Source organism: Hippocampus bargibanti, linkage group LG17 (assembly GCF_051943395.1).
Source record: "Hippocampus bargibanti isolate YZ-2025 linkage group LG17, ASM5194339v1, whole genome shotgun sequence".
Lineage (NCBI taxonomy): Eukaryota > Metazoa > Chordata > Actinopteri > Syngnathiformes > Syngnathidae > Hippocampus > Hippocampus bargibanti.
Window position 1 is genome coordinate 12254934 of NC_142750.1, and position 20868 is coordinate 12275801.

Below are 20868 nucleotides of genomic sequence, written 5' to 3' on the forward strand. Positions count from 1 at the left end.
TATTTTTTTAAACGATATTTTTTATTCACCACAGTGGGTTCTCAGTGATCAGCAGGCAGCCGAGAATCCCAAGAGTCCAAGAAGTCTTCGAATGGCCTCCCCGCTTGCCTGGTAGCTCAGAGAAAAAACATGCAAATATGCACACACACGCACACAAGCACACGCACACGCACACACACATACACACTATATGGGCAAAGGTATAGCCGGTGACAACATACGGCCTGCTCTAACCCTCATCACTCTCATTTTTGATTGAAACCCATAATCTTAAACAGTGTTACTTATAATGGTCATAATTTGAAGTAAGACTATGAAGGTTTATATATACGGTGTAAGGTGTGTGTGTGTGTGTGTGTGTGTGTGTGTGTGTGTGTGTGTGTGTGTGTGTGTGTGTGTGTGTGTGTGTGTGTGTGTGTGTGTGTGTGTGTGTGTGTGTGTGTGTGTGTGTGTGTGTGTATAGCTGCTGTATGTTGAAAATTTCCCAATTGTGGGAATATTAACTCATTAACTGACAGACGTGCAGAAATGTGCCCGGGGTTTGTCATTGTCCCTTGAATTCCAGGACCCAGCGAATATTGAGTTTTAGGACTGCATAAACATTCGATACAGTGTTACAAACCTTACACTCTCTTCTTTCATCAGAAAAAAAGAGTTAATTCTTAAATTATATGGGTCTGGAGTTATATGAGCTTGAAATGAGGGTGGCTGTCCAAAATGCATACAGGTACAGTGAGACCTCAACTTACAAACACCTTATCTTACAAACTTTTCATCTTACAAACGTCAAATTTATGAAAATTAAACCTTATAATAAGCACGATTTTCATAATACACACCCACCACGGCTGGCGGAGTGATGTTCGGCGGAAGCACACGACCGAACACCACCTGAGGTTAAGTTACCAACAGTCCTTATGGAAGGTGACTCTCCTTCCATAAGCCATCAAAAAGGTAAATAAAACTTTATTTTACAGCACAGTTTATTTCTTTCATTACAGTCCTCATGTAATGCGCCTCTCTTTCCAAATAGCAATTCCCTTTGACTTTCGACCTCCAACGCCATTCCATCAAGCAATAAATGACCATCACAAATATACAATGCAGTATATTTCTTTCATTACAATACAATAGCACATTTATTATACATATAATAAGGTATGTTGTGTCTAGTTTTAAGGCTTATTTAGTTGAAAAGTATATTTTATGGAAACCCGGGAACGGATTATTCCTATTTTAATGGTTTCCTATGGGATTTTTTTTTTTTAGATACACACTTTTCGCCTTACACACTCTGTCTGGGAACCAATTAAGTTCGTAAGTTGAGGTCTCACTGTACCTACATACATATTGATTTATATATCGCTTCAACAACAATTGAAGCTGGAACAAAGCACTGACATGGAAAAAAAGAGAAATGCTGGCCTCTCGTGGAAAAGAGCAAACATTGTCAAGAAAAACCAAAAACTGAACAAATTCGGGAATGGAGCTTTCCCGAATAAATCTGTGAATGGCACTGAATGAGTTAAAGGCTTTCTGATTCTGATAACTTGCTTTCTCAAATGTATATTAATCATGATTAAGAGATGGATGATCAATTTCTGCCAACTGTGTGCAGCATTTTACGTAAACAGATATGCTTTTCTCGTATACTGTACTTTTACTTTTGATATAGGCCACTACATACCTAGGTGGCGCTGTAGCTTCACCATAAAATCCTTTATGTGTAGCATAGATGTCTGAGGAGAAGTTGGACTGAGTATTTTCTGTTTATTTTCTTAAGTTGCCCACCATACTGAATGTAAAAAAAGGTCTTCATGAAGTGTTGCTTATATCTGCGATTGTCTCGAGATATTATTTTGGAAAATGTTCTGACAAATTTGCACGTACTGTAATATTTTCTCGCTGCTGACAGCGGGCAGTGTGCAATATGCTCATGTTTGCCTTGTGCTGCACACATTGAGAAAAAGAAATACTCATAATAATATGCAGATGTTTTAACTTTTCGTGTCGTAGCTGCACTAATGTACTGTACATAAAGAGCTCATAATTACTGCAAACTCCATCCTCTCATGTAAGCCAATGTTGTGTATAACACCCAGGTGAGCACCTGTTTCTGTCTAAATCTTTTATTCTAAATGGCAGAATATATTTATTGACCGAGATTGTGACGGTAAGTCAGAAAATACGATGCTATTAGGCTACAGTTTTTGCGAATTCTGCTTTTTTTTCCTCTTGAGATTCTCAGTTCGTATTCATCAATGTTGACATTTATCATCCGTCAATTATCTTTTTTTCTTTTAAATCATATCACTTTAATCCCATGGCGTCTTAACTTCTTTTTCCTGTCAAGCTCGATGTCTTTGTCGTGATATTATGAGTTTCTTCCAATAAGATCTTGACTTTGTGATGGCAACTCCTATTCTGAAAATTACAACGGAATTCTTGTGAGATTATGATTTGCACCCTCTCAAATGACAAGATTATCCATCTGTAAAAATTGTTTGTCCACTAAAATTAAAACCACAACCATTAAAACCAAATCCTGTATAGCACAGGTGTCCAAGTCAAGGCCCAGGGGCCAAATCTGGCCCGCCACATCATTTCATTCGGCCCGCGAAAGCAATTCAAACTTGTGAAATTTCATGCTGCTTGCTAAAGTCTGAACCAAAATGTCCCATGTAGCCACAATAAATCATTATTTTTTTAATTCAAATTTGAAAACTAGTCATTCATCAATTTGTTGTGCACTCTGTATGTAATATGTGAAAGGGATGAAACATTGTAATGACTTCCCCAAAATTCATAACGGCCCCCGAGAGGAAACCGTAACGACAATGTGGTCCGCAGCAAAAATTGAGTTTGACCCCCTTGCTTGAAAGTATTTTTTGTCTCATAAATTTCAATTTCTATTCATGTAATTTGTTGCCTTCATTTTCAAAGTATTTCTTTTCACTGTATTCCTGATGCAGACCTTTGTAGGCATCGAATACCTTTGACCTGTCATTTTAAACCAGTCACCACTAATAAGCTGTCCCTTGATGCTAATCAATCGCCCCCATTTATGTTCTCCCTTCTCCCGGCCGGCTGTGCATTTATGACCTGAAATGTATTGCTTGTGCATAATTTATTGTATATTTAACACCGCTACTGACATAAAGACATATTTATCTCCTCTCGATGAGTTCTGTGTGAATTTCCTGTTCATGGACAAAATACAGTGAGACCTCAACTTCCGAACTTAATTGGTTCCCAGACATAGTGTGTAAAGCGAAAAGTGTGTATCTAAAAAAAAATTCCCATAGGAAACCATTAAAATGGGAATAATGTGTTCCCGGGTTTCCATAAAATATACTTTTCAACTAAATAAGCCTTAAAACTACACACAACATACTTTATTCTATGTATAATAAATGTGCTATTGTATTGTAATGAAAGAAATACACTGCATTCCTCATAAAGTCACTTTATTTACATTTGTGATGGTCATTTATGGCTTAATGGAATGGTGTTGGAGGTCGAAGGTCAAAGGGAATTGCTGTTTGGAAAGAGTGGCGCATTACATGAGGACTGTAATTAAAGAAATAAACTGCTGTAAAACAAAGTTTTATTGACCTTTTTGATGGTCGTTGATGGCTTATGGAAGGAGAGTCACCTTCCATAAGGACTGTTCGTAACTTAACCTCTGGTGCAGTTCGGTCGTGTGCTTCCGCCGAAGATCACTCCGCCAGCCGTGGTGGGTGTGTATTATGAAAATAGTGCTTATTATAAGGTTTAATTTTCATAAATGTGACGTTTGTAAGACGAAAAGTTTGTAAGAAGGTGTTTTTAAGTTGAGGTCTCACTGTAACGACATCCGTTGCATGCGTACTTGTGAGATGAACATTCATTTGATATATTTGCCACGTGTGCATTGTGCGAGTGAGGGGCAATAAATCTTTTACAATTTAACTAACACTCCGTGCGCACATGTTGAACGTGGAGTTTGCTCTCCTGCCAAAAGGAATCGAGCTCATTCACCCTTCCTCGGCCAATTCCCTGTCGTGCTAGATTGTCTTTAGCAACCCGCACAGAGGTGAGTTTTTTTTCTTTACAATATGATAACACTATTTGAATTCATGACAGCTGATGATTCTTCTGTTTTTTTGTCTCTTTTTTAATCCATTGCCATTTCCCTATTTGTGACAGATTCACCATCCAAGTTATCTTCGTCATTTGAATTGACAGCACTTTAATCAAAATAAACAAATTCAGTGACTCGGCGTTTTTAAAATGTACAATATAAGCGTAAATGCAAGTGGTGCTTCTTTCACGAACGAAGTGCATAATATTTTAACCACAATTGTTAATATCAAGATTCTTTCCAGATGACCTTAGATCTTGCTGTCACTCAGCCAGGGAGCACCATGTCTACGACACAGTTTCAAGGTAGAGGAAGCGCTGCCTTTGCAAACGTGGACATCGTGGTACTGGTGCTTTATTTTGTCTTGGTGCTGGCTGTGGGTTTTTGGGTAAGTCCATGATGGTTGTTATCAGGATGTCTGTCATCTAATGAGATTGATTACAAGAGCATTATTGAAAAATTGCTCCATTTAAAAAAAAAAATCACGGCAAGGTAAATTTACAATCACAAATTCCAAGTTTTATCCATGAAGTGAGATTCATCTATTCTTGTGGATGTTTGATAAATGTCTTTTTTTGTCCAGTCGTGTTTCAACCTTGATTATTTTAATCTGCCAAAAGCCTTCAGCATGTATATCGTGCTGGTCCTTGTAATGCATGGGAAAATGCAGCGTTCTACACCGTGACTTATTAATGTTGGTTTCAGCTTCCCTGACAAGGAAAAGTGGTCATTGAACATCATAAATGTCATTTTACAACTTCATGTTTCTGTCCTCGTAATATGTCATGTGTCCCCCTAGTCAATGTGGAAGACGAAACGCAGCACAGTGGATGGTTACTTCATGGCAGGGAGGAGCATGACTTGGTGGCCGGTGAGTCCAAACATGCAACTGACTAACTCTGAACACAAAAATAAAGCAAATCTATAAATATTTGAGACAAAATGTCCTCACTGATCCAGACCCAGTTGCTGGTATCGTTTTCAGACAATTTGAGACTCTCATTCGCTTGACACCCATATCACTCACCAGGCCAAGCCACACCTTTTAAATCCATTCACTGTCAAAGTCTCGGTTACTACAATAAAATTTGAAAATATTTACCACAAGTGGACATCCCAACAATATCCCTCCCACCCACTTACTTCAGTTATTTAACTCGTTCACTGCCAGACGTGCAAAAAATGTGACCACTCCAGTGCCGGGCTTTTTGCCACTCAAATTCCAGGATACACAGAGTATTGTGTTTTAAGGACTAGGACTACATAAACATTCCATGCAGGGTATGAAACCAGGCTTTGGCTCTCTTCTTTTGTCAGAAAAAGAGAGTTAATTCCCAAGTTATATGGGTCTGGAAGTATCTGAGCTTGAAATGGGGGTGGTTGTACAAAATACAATACAATACAATACAATATATACATATTGATTTATATAGCGTTTTAACAAGAGCTGAAGCTGTAACAGTGGATAAAAGGAAAATGCTGCCCCCTTTTGGGCGTATAAAAATTGCCAGAGGTCTGACCAGCCGTTTATTGGCACCCCGCAAGAAAAACAAAAACCCGAAGAAAAATCGGGAATGGCGCTCCACGTCATATTTTCACTTCCTGAATAATTTCAGGAATGGCAGTGAATGAGTTAATAATGTGAAAATACTCCATTTTGTAAGACATTCAATAGCTTCGTTGATGGTTTGAAGATCCATTCTCTTTACAGGTAGGGGCCTCACTGTTTTCCAGTAACATCGGTAGTGGACACCTAATCGGTTTGGCCGGCTCCGGAGCAGCAGCAGGTATCGGGGCAATCGCCTACGAGTGGAATGTACGATATGCCAAGTCAGTTACCGGTGAGAGATACGTCACTCTTAAGAGCCTCAAAATACTCAAATGTCCAATGTTGCTCCGTGACAGGGAATGTTCATGGTGTTGCTCCTTGCGTGGATCTTCCTGCCCATTTATCTGGCCTCTGGGGTAAAATGAGCCCACGCGTACTGTACATGGATTTCGTTGGATCATTTTGAAACCATTTTTCTGCTCACTTCCCACCAGGTCACAACCATGCCGGAATATTTACAGAGGCGATACGGCGGGAGAAGAACACATTTGTTTATAGCTGTCTTGTCCTTGTTTATTTACATCTTCACCAAGATATCGGTATCAATTTTTTTTTTTTACCTTTACGACTGAATTGAAGATGCCCAAATGTGGATTTAATCGATGTCTTTTGTATGTGATTGCAGGTGGACATGTACGCCGGTGTCTTGTTCATACAGTTGGCTTTACAGTGGGACATCTATGTGGCCATCGTGTTTCTACTGTCTGTCACTGCTCTCTACACTATAGCAGGTGAGCGACCCACCTGAATGAAAAGGTTTCTTCAGCCGTCATCTGTACTTCTTGGAAGGTGTCGGACGTTTCGCTTCTTATCCAAGAAACTTCGTCAGCAAACTAAAGACTTACTGGTAGTTTAGGCCCTATATATATATCCCTACTGTCCAGACATGGCGGTGCCGGACTCTGCGATGACAGGTCCCTGCTCTCAGGTTGGGGGGAGCAGAGGACTACTCCCTTGCAGCTGCTTCACTGATTGTTACTATTTTTCTGACTAACGACTGGCCTGATTGCCCCACTTCCACCGGTATCACCTCATCAGTATTCCTAATCCTATGTTGCCTAAGTAGGCTGTTGTACGAACGGTCCAAATTGAACCTCATCCCACCATATCCGTTTAAAGAAGGATTCAGTTGTTTTATGAAAATCGCTTCTTTTACTCCCCTTTCAAACCATTTATGTCAGGGGTCTCACACTCAATTTACTCGGGGGTCGCTAGAGGCAGAGTTTGGGTAAGGCTGGGCCGCATCATGATTTCCACAAGAAAATCACAGATAAAACATTCCAATGTTCTCAAAATCTTTATTTTTAACACACAAAAAATGAATTAAATAAATAAATGGTAACATGAACAAAAAATAAATTAACCAATTATAAATAAATAAAATAATTATAATGATCATAAGGCAGATACAGACGACTGAGAAAGCCACATGAAAACTCATTATTTTAATAGTTACAAATGTCTGAATTAACAGTTCTTTAACCTTTAGCTTTCTTCACATAAATAAAATATTGAACATGAACTGTCCTAAACATGGCTTCTCTTGCCTACTTGTTCAGCTTCACACACAAGTTTCATTCGTATCAATCATTCGGGCCGCACTATCATTAATCTTTCATATCAAGGCGGGCCGCAAAAAATTCTTTCGGGGCCGCAGTTGGCCCACGGGCCGTGAGTTTGAGACCCCTGATCTATGTTCTTTCGCTAAGATTTTAACCTCATTGTCGTCAAAATAGGATTAGGAATACTTATGAGGTGATACCGGTGGCTGAAGAAACCTTTTCATCGATGGACCTCGCCTGTACGACTGAGAGCTTACACAGACGACCCACCTGAATGTGACTCACTTAGCTCCATTAAAAGACAACCGACGCCTTTGGACAAGTTGTGTCCATAATTTGTAAAATGGCTTCAAATGACTTCTACTGAGCGTATTTTACAAAGATTCCACAGCATATAGCTATATTTTACATTTTAAGACTCGCACTGAATATTCAGGAAGTCTTGTTTTTGAGTTGGTGACGAGTCCGTACGTGACATCACGGTAGGTATCGTCACTGACCAAGAAAGCGACACACAATGCATTTTGGGTAATTTGTTTGGTCTGAAAACTTCGTGTTGATCCGTGTTGATGCCGAAATTAGAAAGAAAACCCATAAATAACGTGATGGTGAATCGTTGTGTGTTGCACCAATACAACTACAGTAAAGTCTATTATTATATCGATATCGGTTATATCGATAGTACTGCTTATTACGATACTATTTCAATGAACCGCAAGGAGAAAATTTACATGCCGCAGGATCGGATATATCGATAGTCCGGTTATATCGATATTTTTTCCGACTCCCGAGAATATCGATATAACGAGACTTTACTGTATTTGATACGCGCCGACACAAATTCCCTGCAGACAAATCAGCCCATTTCCAACGGAGCTTGTGCGCCATCTTGTGCATTTTCAGGGACGCTACATTGCAGTCCACACGCCTCAAAATGACACGGAAGGACTTCTTTAATTGATTGCAAACATTTATGCTTTCCTCTTCAGAACTATTTGAATCGTGTTCATAACTGGATGAGTAACAAGAAAGCTTCTTCTCTGAATCTGAAGCCATTGCTTTGATTCTCGAGCAAGGCAAGACGTATTGGCGTGATGTCACGAACTGGGGGTGGGACTTTCTGAAAATCCCCAATTCGCAGCTCATTTTGTTGCAGTTTTAGCACACTTTAAGTCATTTTTATTGGTGTTTTTCATTGGACTAAAAATATCCGCCTGCGTGTTTTGGGTATCGTGGATGCTATAAAACGTTTTTCTGATGTCAGTGAGGAAACCAAAAAATTGTATCGGTTGTCCTTTCAACGGATAAAAATACAAATTAGATTAGATTACATTAGACTTCATTAGTCTCACAGTGGAGACATTTTCATTTAACAGAAGCAAAAACCAAATACAGGAGCTGCTGTAAAGACAGCCTCTGTCACGGCGCCATCTTGAAGTCAAAAAAACAAAATAAATAATGTGAGGACACAGACAACCATTCAATCTTAAGGACTTTCTGCACCCTCTTTGTTGCATGAAGCAGTTCCAGCTGAAAAAGTAGAGGATCAAAGCCTCCATAATTACGTGCGTGTAAGGTACATGTTATTTTCGTCCCCTCGTTGTCGCCATTCTCATGTTCTACTATCTACGACTTTACGTGTATTTGGATTGGAAAAAAAAGGGGGGGGGGGGGCTGGCTTTGTGAGCAGCAGTCTAGTTTTTCTCTACTAAATTTTATTGCACTTTAGACGAAGTTATATCAAAATGAACTCATTCAATATTATATGACTGTAAGATATTTTTGTTGGGTCAAGTGCACATTTCAACAGTCCGCGGACAACAGGATAAACAAAAGAATTATTATTTTATTGACCACTTGTGATACATGTAAATTATAAAAGTAATTTCCACCATTTTTTTCACCTGAGAAATCACACAAGCGAGGCATTTATTTGAGGTTGAGGCAATCCTGATGCACCACATGCAGTGTTGGTGGAAGTTCGTACCGTAGTCATAATTTTATGGCCAATAAGATTTTACAATGTCTTTTGATAGTTGTTTCAAAGTAAAATTAAATGTGTTGTCTTTTTCCTCAGGTGGTTTGGCTGCAGTCATCTACACTGATGCTGCTCAAACAGTTATCATGTTGGCGGGAGCGCTCATCCTCATGGGTTTTAGTAAGCACACCCGCAAACCATGACGCTAGCAGTGACGTAATTTTTTTTAATGTTGGCTTCATTTTTGCATTAAGGTTTTGCAAAGGTGGGAGGCTGGAATGCTCTGATGGAGGGCTACTTCAATGCCATCCCGTCAGTTCGCGTGCCGAACACGACGTGCGGTATCCCCCGAGAAGATTCCTTCCACGTATTCAGGGACGCAGTTGATTCTGACCTCCCATGGCCTGGCATCATCATCGGCATGTCAATTCCTTCCATGTGGTACTGGTGTTCTGATCAGGTAAGATTTGTTTTATTTATTTGAAAGAGAAGAGTATATCGGTGTCCCTCAAGGTTCATGTCAAAAACCCTTACTTTTGTCATTGTCGTCTAAATGCTCCTTTTGTCTTATTAATGTAAAATAGAATTAATTGACCCCGCAATTGGCTGGCAATAAGCAAAATAGAACCTATAAAAAATTACTGGTGAAAACCTTCTTCTGTCCTCTTCTCCGTCTTTATTAACTCATTCACTACCATTCACGAAATTATTCGGGAATTGAATCTATGACAGAGCGCCATGCCGAAATTTGTTCAGGTTTTGTTTTTTCATACTACTTAGGTGCCGATAAAGCGCTGGCCATGGCCTCTGGCAATATTTTTTTCTTTTCCGCAAGGGGGCAGCATTTAGTTTTTTTTCCCATGTTAGCGCTTTGTTCCATCATTCAGCTGTTGTTAAAACGCGATATAAACCGATATGTATGTATTGCATTGTATTTTGGACAGCCACCCTCATTTCAAACTCATATAACTCCAGACCCATATAATTTAGGAATTAACTCTTAGTCTAAGGTCTCTAACGCTGTATTGAATGTTTATGTAGTCCTAAAACTCAATATTCTGTGGGTCCTGCAATTTGAGTGAAAATGACAAAAACCCTGGCACTGGAGTGGCATACCTGTCAACCACGGCTCCATGCCGTGACAAACTGTCGTATTTTCCCTTACAAAATACAAAATAATCGTACACCATATTTTTTTTCAAACGTGTTTATTCATGTAGTTTAACATGTTATATTGTACACGTGTTTCGTTATATCATTCTATACATATTCTTAATAAATGATGACATTACAGGTGTTGCTTAATTACTACAGTGTTCTCTATTGTATGCTATTGTATGATCAATATGTTTTCCAGACTGCTACGTTTTTGGCATGGCTCTGTATCAAAATGCGTCTTTAAATCATAGAAACCGGAGGCAGCTACTTTCACGTCTTTTTTGCAAGCAACACAATACGAATATTCCACAGCTTTCTTTGAAGCTTGTATCAGTCAATGCATACCGGATTGTACCCATGCTGGACAAATTTGCGTTATTCCGTACAGATTTTCTTGTACGTTGTACCCGTCTTAAAATGCATAATAAATGTACTTTGTACGGCAGTGGACACATCTTTGCACATGGTCTGGCAGTGAACGAGTTCAACAAAATAGAACATATCAAAAATCACTGGTTAAAATCGTATTCTGTCCTTTTTTGCGTCTTTACTAAGATATACACCATTTGTAAAAACAAGACTGTCATAAAAGGAATATAATTTGGCATCACTGAGGTGTGTACTACAAGGCAACATGAGTCATTCCACATGGATTATCAGATCACTGCTTGGGACCTTTAGTTTATATACATAAATATTGCGAATAAATATCATCTCAAAGAAATGTTGTAATTGAGACGAAAAATAAATGTATGTATAAATGTAAATTGATAACGAATATGTGCAGCACTGTGCTTCGTGTGTTCTTGTGAATCAGGTGATCGTGCAGCGCTCACTGGCTGCAAAATCGCTAAGCCATGCAAAAGGCGGCTCCCTGCTGGCTGCTTACCTCAAGGTTCTGCCTTTCTTTGCTATTATGCTGCCCGGCATGATCAGCAGGATACTTTTCACAGGTGAGAAACGCACACATTTAATCGTGAAGTCTTCAAAGCGATAATTGTTCCCTTTGCCCATGTAAACTGGTGACTGACATACTGCAAATATTAGCTTGCCGTTGATGAAAAGGTTTCTTCATCCGTACGTCATATGTACTTCTTAAACAGACGTTAGCTTGCAGTGTTAACATGGCATAGCTGTCAACATTGCAGTATTGTACTCTGCAGCCTGAACAACAGTTTATTTTTTTTTAATTATCCGATTCTTTTCAACTGATTGTTTCAGTTCAAGAAAATACTGAACCTTGAAATCGATGAGAAGGTTTCTTCAGCCGTCATCTGTACTTCTTTGAAGGTGTGTATATATACAGTAAAGTCTCGTTATATCGATATTCAATAGTCTACCGAAACATCTGTGCGGAGTATGGACTGGAAACCCCAAGAAAATGGGAAACACCTCCCAAGTGGTGGAAAATATCGATATAACCGGGACTATCGATATATCCGACCCTGTTTGCATGTAATTGTCTCCGTGCGTGCATAGAAATAGTATCGATATAACCGGGACTATCGATATATCCGATATCGATATAACGAGACTTTACTATGTATATATATATATATATATATATATATATACATACACAGTGAAACCTCAACTTACGAACTTAATTGGTTCCCAGACAGAGTGTGTAAGGCGAAAAGTGTGTATCTCAAAAAAAATTCCCATAGGAAACCATTAAAATGGGAATAATCCGTTCCCGGGTTTCCATAAAATATACTTTTCAACTAAATAAGCATTAAAACTACACACAACATACCTTATTCTATGTATAATAAATGTGCTATTGTATTGTAATGAAAGAAATACACTGCATTGTATCATAAAGTCACTTTATTTACATTTGTGATGGTCATTCATGGCTTGATGGAATGGCGTTGGAGGTCGAAGGTCAAAGGGAATTGCTGTTTGGAAAGAGAGGCGCATTACATGACGACTGTAATTAAAGAAATAAACTGTGCTGTAAAATAAAGTTTTATTTACCTTTTCGATGGTCGTTGATGGCTTATGGAAGGAGAGTCACCTTCCATAAGGACTGTTGGTAACTTAACCTCTGATGCTGTTCGGTCGTGTGCTTCCGCCGAAGATCACTCCCCCAGCCGTGGTGGGTGTGTATTATGAAAATAGTGCTTATTATGAGGTTTAATTTTCATAAATGTGGCTTTTGTAAGACAGAAAGTTTGTAAGTTGAGGTCTTACTGTATATATATATATATATATATATATATATATATATAGAGCAGGCCCTGAACACCAGAGCCATAGAGGCACGGATATACCACACCAGGCAAGACCAAAGGTGTCGGTTGTGCAAAGAGGCACCTGTGACAATCCAACACATAACTGCAGGGTGTAAGATGCTGGCAGAGAAAGCCTACATGGAGCGCCATAACCAGGTGGCTGGCATAGTCTCCCGAAACATCTGTGCGGAGTATGGACTGGAAACCCCAAGGTAAAAATGGGAAACACCTCCCAAGGTAGTAGAGAACGACCGAGCAAAGATCCTGTGGGACTTCCAGATACAGACTGACAAGATGATAATGGCCAACCAACCAGATATCGTGGTCATAGATAAAGGGCAAAGGAAAGCCGTTGTCGTGGATGTAGTGGTCCCGAGTGATGGAAACATCAGAAAGAAGGAACATGAGAAACTCGAGAAATACCAAGGGCTCAGAGAGGAGCTGGTGAGAGCCTGGAAGATAAAGGTGACAGTCGTGCCTGTGATGGTCGGAGCACTTGGGGCAGTGACCCCCAAACCCGACGAGTGGTTGCAACAGATCCCGGGAACAACATCGGATATCTCGTTCCAGAAATGCGCAGTGCTGGGAACAGCACGGATCGGGCCAAAACTATCAGCAAAGTTTAGTTAGATGACAAAGCCTCTTGGATAAGAAGCGAAACGTCCGACGCCTTTAAAGAAGTACAGATGACGGCTGAAGAAACCTTCTCATCATTGGACCACTCCTGTACGACTGAGAGCTTACACAGATGAACCTTGAAATATATGCATCCAGATGATGTGGCGTGTGCCGATCCAGAGTTGTGTAAGCAGATCTGCGGCAACCCAGTCGGATGTACAGACACCGCTTATACCAGACTGGTCATGGAGCTTCTGCCTGCAGGTGACTTCCACTCGATACGTCCTTCTTTTTACCTTTGAATATTCATATAAAATATCTTTTGTGTCACTTTCAGGACTCCGAGGACTGATGACAGCTGTTATGATTGCTGCGCTAGTCTCCTCCCTCACATCCGTCTTTAACAGCGCGAGCACCATTTTTACCATCGACCTGTGGAAGACGTTCCGATCCGGGGCGTCTGAGTGGGAGCTCATGATCGTGGGGCGGTGCGTTTGGTTAAATAAGAAATATATTACCTTAGCTTCTCTTTTTAGATCACTAAAATAGATGTTTTACACTGTAGGGTGTTTGTGCTCATACTGGTGGTGGTGTCCATTTTGTGGATTCCCGTCATTCAAGCCAGTCAAAGTGGGCAGCTGTTTATCTACATCCAGTCCATCAGCACCTACCTGCAGCCCCCCGTGTCCATCATCTTCCTATTGGGTTGCTTCTGGACCAGGACTAATGAGAAGGTGTGTGTACAATCAAGCGGTCATGGGCGGTGCATTTGTTTTCTGGACCCTCAGTGACCACTTGGCTGTCTTCATCCGTGTTTCAATACCACAGAGAAACCAAATCTTAGCCCTGCAAGGATGTATTTGAAAAGGGTTCGACCGTTATATAATAGTTTTGTGTTACCTGGGTCAGAATAAAAAAACATGAAGCGAGTTGAAGGGCAGTTTTTGGTAAACATGGTCCATGGGAGGCCAAAAGTGGATAGCAATGGCTATTTTCAAAATAAATTCCCATACATAGAAGAAGGTATGTTGTGTGTAGTTTTAAGGCTTATTTAGTTGAAAAGTATATTTTATGGAAACCCGGGAACGGATTATTCCCATTTTAATGGTTTCCTATGGGAATTTTTTTTTTTTTGAGATACACACTTTTCGCCTTACACACTCTGTCTGGGAACCAATTAAGTTCGTAAGTTGAGGTCTCACTGTATATTCTATTTAGAGTTTAGACAATGTTTTTTCATTCATTGAAGGTGCACCTTATAGTCCGGTGATCCTTATACTGTACAGTGATACCTCGGTTTATGAACCCCTTCGCTTATGAACTTTTCGAATGACAAACGTTACATTTATGAAAATTTTACCTTGGCATACAAACTTTACCTTGGCATACGAACCTTTTCCGTACACAGAGCTGCCTCAATGAGTGATGGGTCGTTCGCGAACGAGCCCGTTCTAACAACAAAATGGCAGACGACTGTTTTTGTCCTCTATTCCCCGCCCCCAGTCTTCAGTTAAAGCCACGTGATTGGTCAAGAACGCAGCAGTGAGGGGGGTGGTTTAAACATTAAAGAGACAGGCAGGTGACAGTGAGAGAGTTTCAACTTTGGTAGTTCAAAGTTAGAGTGTAGACTGCAAGGTTAAAATATCCCATCAATCAGGCACCACAAACAACCCGCACAAGCCATCTGTACACTTGATACAAAAAGCTATCAGCCCAGCTAAACAGAAGACAATTGATGAGGAACTAGATAAAATTATCACAGACAAAGCACCTACAAGGGATCATTCCTCAAGATGGTGAAAGTAGGTTACGTTCCTCATCAAGTGTTTAATGCTGATGAAACCGGCCACTCCATTCCATCAAGCCACGACCATCACAAAGGGAAATAAAACGACTCTATTATACTGTACAGTTTATTTCTTTAATTATAATACCATAGCACATTTATTATACATAAAATAAGGTACATTTTGTGTAGTTTTAAAGCTTAGAAAATTATGTTTTATGGGGACCTGGGAACGGATTATTCTCATTTCAATAGTTTCCTATGGGAAATTATTTTTTGGGATACACACTTTTCGCCTTACACACACTGTCTGGGAACCAATTAAGTTTGTAAGCCAAGGTATCACTATATATATGGAAAACGCTTGAAAATACACCATTCATTGGGGGTGCGACTTATACTCCGGAAATATATCAACCTTTTGCGACAGTGAATGTATTATTAATGTGTTATCCTCTATTTTCCACTCTCACTGTCTTTGAAAGACAATTTGGCTCTTGCATTGATGCAATATAATATGTGTGTCAACATGCACAACTCAGACACTTTATTACACAGGGTGTCAAAGTCAAGGCCCAGGGGCCCCTGAAAGCAGAAACAAACTTCAAATTCCATGATGCTTGCTAAAGTCCGAACCAAAATGTCAATTTGCCCCACGTAAACCACAATAAGAGTCATTATTTTTTACTTCAAATTTGAAAACTAGTTATTCATCAATTTCTTGTGCGCTTTCTATGGAATTTGTGCAGGGGATGAAACTTTCTAATTGCTTCCCCAAATTCATAACGACCCCCGAGAGGAAACCGCAACTACAATTTGGCCCCCGGCAAAAAGTGACTTTCACCTGTGTTGTAAACATTCAAATCTGGTTGAACCGGTCCACCATTTGCAGGCCAGTGGCAGACCATCTTTTTTTGACATCCGTTCCCAAACATATTTTCCGAACTTATGTCATGTCCGTTGGCCTCTCTCCCCGGCAGGGTGCATTCTGGGGCGTGGCGGTAGGTCTGACGATCGGCTGCATCCGGATGCTGATGGACTTCATCTACCCCGCCCCACTGTGCTTTGAGCCAGACAACAGGCCCGCCGTGGTCAAATCGGTGCATTACCTCTACTTCTCCACGATGCTGTCCTTCATCACGCTCGTCGTGGTCGTGCTGGTCAGTCTGGCTACTGACAAGCCCAAAGCGGAGCAGGTGAAGACTAGAAGGCCCGAATCAATCACCAAACCTCTGCTCAGTGAGGTGGATGTGCAAACCAGTCAATCAATGTGTCACCAAAATCAATATTAACTCATTCACTGCCAGATGTGTGAAAATGTGTCCACTCCAGTGCCAGGGGTTTTTGTCATTTTCACTCAAATTGGAGGACCCTCAGAATATTGAGTTTTAAAGGACAACCGACACCACTTTTTTGTTTCCTAACTGACATTAGAAAAACCTTTTATAGCATCTAAAACACACAGGCTGATATTTTTAGTCAAATGCAAATCACCAATAAAAATGACTTCAAGTGTCCCAAAACTGCTTCAAAATGACCTCAGAAAGTTTCCGTTTCACAAGGTCCCGCCCCCTTGTTCGTGACGTCATGCCAAGACGTCTCGCATTGCTCGAGAATCAAAACAATGGCTTCAGATTCAGAGAATATGCTTTCTTGTTACACCTCCAGTTATGAATATGATTCAAATAGTTCTGAAGAGGAAAGCATACATGTTTGAAATCGATTAAAGAATTTATTCCATGCCATTTTGAGGCATCATTGGGGGGAAATGTCTCACCCAAAAAGAGGCAGAAAATGGCGACCTCCTGTGAGGAATTAATCAGCCCGTTTCCACAGGCTGATAAATTCCTTATATGGAGCTTGGATGCCCTCTTCTGGCGACTTTTGGGTGCAACACAAGGTTTTCATACCAAACAATACAGCAAAATACATTGACGTGATGGAAGGACTGCTGCAATGTGTCTTTTTTTTTCGGTCAGGAGCGTTTCTTTAGTGACGTCACGTACGGACTCGTCACCAACTCAAAAACAAGACTTCCTGAATATTCAGCGCGAGTCTTAAAACGTAAAATATAGTTATATGCAATGGAATCTTATTAAAATACGCTCAGTAGAAGTCATTTGAAGCCATTTTACAAATTATGGACACAACTTGTCCGCAGACGTCGGTTGTCCTTTAAGGCTATATAAACAATCAATGCTGTGTAAGAAACCTTAGATTCTCTTCTTTCATCAGAAAAAAAGTTAATTCCTCAATTATATGAGTCTGGAGTTATATGAGCTTGAAGTGGGGACGGTTGTACAAAAAGGCAAATGCTGCCCCTTCATGGGAGGAAAAAACATTGCCAGAGGGCTGACTAGCGCTTTATCGCCCCCTGCAAGAAAAAACAAAATCCGGTGCTCCACGTCATGTTTTTCAATTCCCGAATACATTTGGCAGTGAATGAGATAAAATTGGAAATACGATTTTTGTGGGGGTATTTTAGCTATCTAGCGAGCTTTCTATCTATTTGAGTTACTTCCGGGTTGAGTAGACGCTGTCGCGTGTGGCTGTCACCCACAGAAAAGATTATCCTGTGACTGTCGTGACCTTAAGAGTTTTGAAAGGCACTTATAAATTAAATGTATTATGATATTATTATTTTGTGTTTATTTATTTATTTAGATCGATCGTCTGACTTGGTTCACAAGATTTAGCCCCGTGAAAGTCACAGAGCAGCCCCAGGAGGAGGTTACGGATCATGAAATGGCCGATATCGCGGTCACAGGAAACGAAGGAGACAACGGAACAAGAAAAGGTAGTTTTTACATTTACTTAAAGGACAACCAACGTCACTTTTTTGTTTTTTAACTGACACCAGAAAAAACGTTTTATAGCATCTAAAATACCCAAAACACGCAGTATGATATGTTTATTCAAATGCAAAACACCAATAAAAATGACTTAAAGTGTCCAAAATCTGCAAAAAAATGAGCTGCGAATTGGGCATTTTCAGAAAGTCCCGCCCCCAGTTCGTGACGTCACGCCAAGACGTCTTGCATTGCTGGAGAATAAAAACAATGGCTTCAGATTCGGAGAATATGCTTTCTTGTTACACATCCAGTTATGAATATGTTTCAAATAGTTCTGAAGAGGAAAGCATACATGTTTGCAATCGATTAAAGAATTTATTCCGTGCCATTTTGAGGCAATATTGGGGGGAAATGTCTCACCCAAAAAGAGGCAGAAAATGGCCACCGAGCTGTGAGGAATGAATCAGCTCGTTTCCACAGGCTGATACATTCCTTCCATGGAGCTTGACTCCCTCTGCTGGCAGCTTTTGGATGTAAGACAAGGGTTTCAAAAAAACAGTACAGCAAAATACATTGACGTGATGGAAAGACGCTACAATGTGTCTTTTTTTACGGTCAGGAGGCGGTCCTTTTCTGACGTCACGTGAGGACTCGTAACCAACTCAAAAACAAGACTTCCTGAATGTTCAGAGCGAGTCTTAAAATGTAAAATATAGCTATATGCGGTGGAATCTTATTAAAATACACCCAGTAGAAGTCATTTGAAGCCATTTTACAAATTATGGACACAACTTGTCCGGAGACGTCGGTTGTCCTTTAACCTCATTTCATCCACCGCTTATTTTCCAATCTCCCTTCCTTTGCAGATTCGTCAGGCTCGGACTCCGACGTGAGACCAAAGTCACGGCTGCTGTCTGCTTTCTACTGGCTCTGTGGGTTGAAACCACAGAAAAGGGAGTCCAAGGAAATTCTTGTGACTGCAACGGCCCCTGACCTCAGTCAACTGAAAGAAAATCCATGTCTGAAACAGGTGCTCAATGCCAACCTCATCGTTTGTCTCTGCTTGGCTGTGTTCATCATCGCATATTGGGCTTGAGGGGGCTGCCTCGCCCTTCTCAAGGAACGTCTCACTGAGTTTACAAGGTTGTGTACACACACTACTTGCTTCAAATCAACCAATCAGACGTGTAAATTTACAAATTTTGCCAAATTTTACTTTTTTACTTGAAAAAAAAAAATGTGTTGACATATAAAGGTTTTTTTTTTACTCAAGTGTGTACATTCACTATTTTACAGACTTGAGCAATTTTTTTTTTAACTTTGGGAATTTTATGTTAAACTGTTGTCCCTTAGCTTTTGAACGTTTTTAACAGGGTACCAATTAAAAAACAAATATAAAAACACAATTACAGTGATCCCTGCTACTTTGCGGTTCAGTCATCGCAGTTTCAATGCATCAGATTTTTTTTTTCGGGTGAAAAAAACGTTCAGAATAAAAGTCATAGGTTTTGTACATGGCTGTAGCTTGATTGGTTCCCAGCGCTGATGTCACCCAATGACTCATGGTTTATAGCCATGTGGATCGGCTTTGAATCTTCTCAGCCCCGCCTATCACCTCCCTCTGTTTTATCACATAGGTGATTACTGTATATAATTCTGCTTTGCGGATTTTCGTCTATCGCGGGTGGTCCTGCTCCCCATTAACCATGAAAAACGAGGGATTACATAACGAAATACACTTCACCTGTAAGCTTTTTTTCCTGAAAAAAATAAAACCAGAAGTTGTGTGGTTTTTAAGGATAGCACCAGGCAACTCTTCTTCTTCTTTTCCTTTGGGCTTTTTCCTTCAAGGGGTCACCACGGCGAATCAGTGTCCTCCATCTTCAGGGGTTTGATTCGCATGTTTGTTTTGGCCAAGCTTTTACGTCGGATGCCCTTCCTGGCACAACCCTCTGTATTTTTCCGGGCTTGGGACCGGCACAAGAACACTGGCTTATGTCCCCTTGTGGTTACAGAACAAGCAACTCGATGAACTTAATAAAGATGAAGATGCTCAGTAAAAGGCTCCCAAACACAAAATAGTTATCGGCACAGCAACATTCAAAAAAGCAAAACTATACTCACCATTTGATGACAATGCAACACATTTGCTAATTATAAATCTTGCAGCAGACAACATCAAATGAGAGTCTTAAATCAAGTTAAAGTCCACTCTGGTTAACTTTACATCTATTTGAAGGCTAACATTTTCATTCTGGACTGTTTTTGTCCCCCTTATGTTGGATCCATGTTACAAAATTGCTGCACTCCCGCCAGTTTTGACAGATGATCTATATTTCTATATACAGTAAAGTCTCGTTATATCGATATTCAAGGGAGTCCGAAAAAAATATCGATATAACCGGGACTATCGATATATCCGACCCTGTTTGCATGTAATTTTCTCCGTGCGTGCATAGAAATAGTATCGATATAACCGGGACTATCGATATATCCAATATCGATATAACGAGACTTTACTGTATATATAGAAAATGTCATCTGCTACACACGAGCTGGTCACGTAACAAACTCACGTGACAAGTCACGTGACCAAGTCGACCAATGGCGCGACCGATACAGATTTCGATAATGGTGGTACTGTATAGAAACCCCTAAGCAAATATCGATTCACCGTAAGTATCTTTTGTATCGATATAAACATAGCAAAATGGCCGACGAGAGATGAAAAAGAGCAGCGTAGTAACCGGATTATCGTAAAAACCACGAATCGTACTAAACGGAACTAATTATACATAAAAAGACTAGAAATGTGCACGGGAAATGAAAAGTGTCGTAATAAGCAGTATTATCAATATAAACGATACTTTACTGTATTACAATGCATGATTTTCTGAGGCGTGATGTCAATTAGTGTTAAGGCCACATTGTGAAAGAAAATGTGTTATAATGTAGCTTTGATATTTAGATATCAAAGAAAGTCAACAGATTAAATGACAAACATG

General features: G+C 40.1%; 2 protein-coding genes across 6 annotated transcripts in view; both read left to right on the plus strand.

Annotated features, from left to right (window-relative positions):
• Positions 1–3248, plus strand: part of grid2ipa (glutamate receptor, ionotropic, delta 2 (Grid2) interacting protein, a) — a 35960-nt gene extending 32712 nt beyond the window's left edge. For all 4 annotated transcript variants that reach the window (XM_089019087.1, XM_089019088.1, XM_089019091.1 and 1 more), the window contains one exon: positions 35–3248. In XM_089019087.1, the coding sequence (XP_088875213.1) occupies positions 35–115 (81 nt within the window). In that variant the 3' untranslated portion in view covers positions 116–3248. The remainder of the gene's footprint in view (positions 1–34) is intronic.
• A 603-nt stretch (positions 3249–3851) lies between these two features.
• Positions 3852–19052, plus strand: slc5a11 (solute carrier family 5 member 11). Of its 2 annotated transcripts, XM_089018952.1 has the most exons (16): positions 3852–4075; positions 4368–4511; positions 4923–4994; positions 5835–5939; positions 6029–6088; positions 6167–6271; positions 6358–6463; positions 9372–9452; positions 9527–9732; positions 11248–11383; positions 13442–13549; positions 13623–13773; positions 13851–14019; positions 16052–16267; positions 17736–17868; positions 18730–19052. In XM_089018952.1, the coding sequence occupies exons 2-16, from the start codon at positions 4368–4370 to the stop codon at positions 18957–18959; spliced, it is 2022 nt and encodes a 673-aa protein (XP_088875078.1). In that variant the 5' UTR covers positions 3852–4075; the 3' UTR covers positions 18960–19052. The 2 variants fall into 2 exon arrangements, with proteins under 2 accessions (XP_088875078.1, XP_088875079.1); XM_089018953.1 differs by lacking the exons at positions 3852–4075; positions 4368–4511; positions 4923–4994 and having other exon boundaries at positions 5835–5953.
• The last annotated feature ends 1816 nt before the right edge of the window (positions 19053–20868 follow it).

What these genes read in the sequence shown, in the direction of transcription:
- slc5a11 (XM_089018952.1), top strand. Translation starts at nt 4,368, where the DNA reads ATGACCTTAGATCTTGCTGTCACTCAGCCAGGGAGCACCATGTCTACG. An exon ending in CATGGAGCTTCTGCCTGCAG is followed by an intron (nt 13,550 to 13,622) that starts GTGACTTCCACT and finishes TGTCACTTTCAG; the next exon opens with GACTCCGAGGACTGATGACA. An exon ending in GGACCAGGACTAATGAGAAG is followed by an intron (nt 14,020 to 16,051) that starts GTGTGTGTACAA and finishes TCTCCCCGGCAG; the next exon opens with GGTGCATTCTGGGGCGTGGC.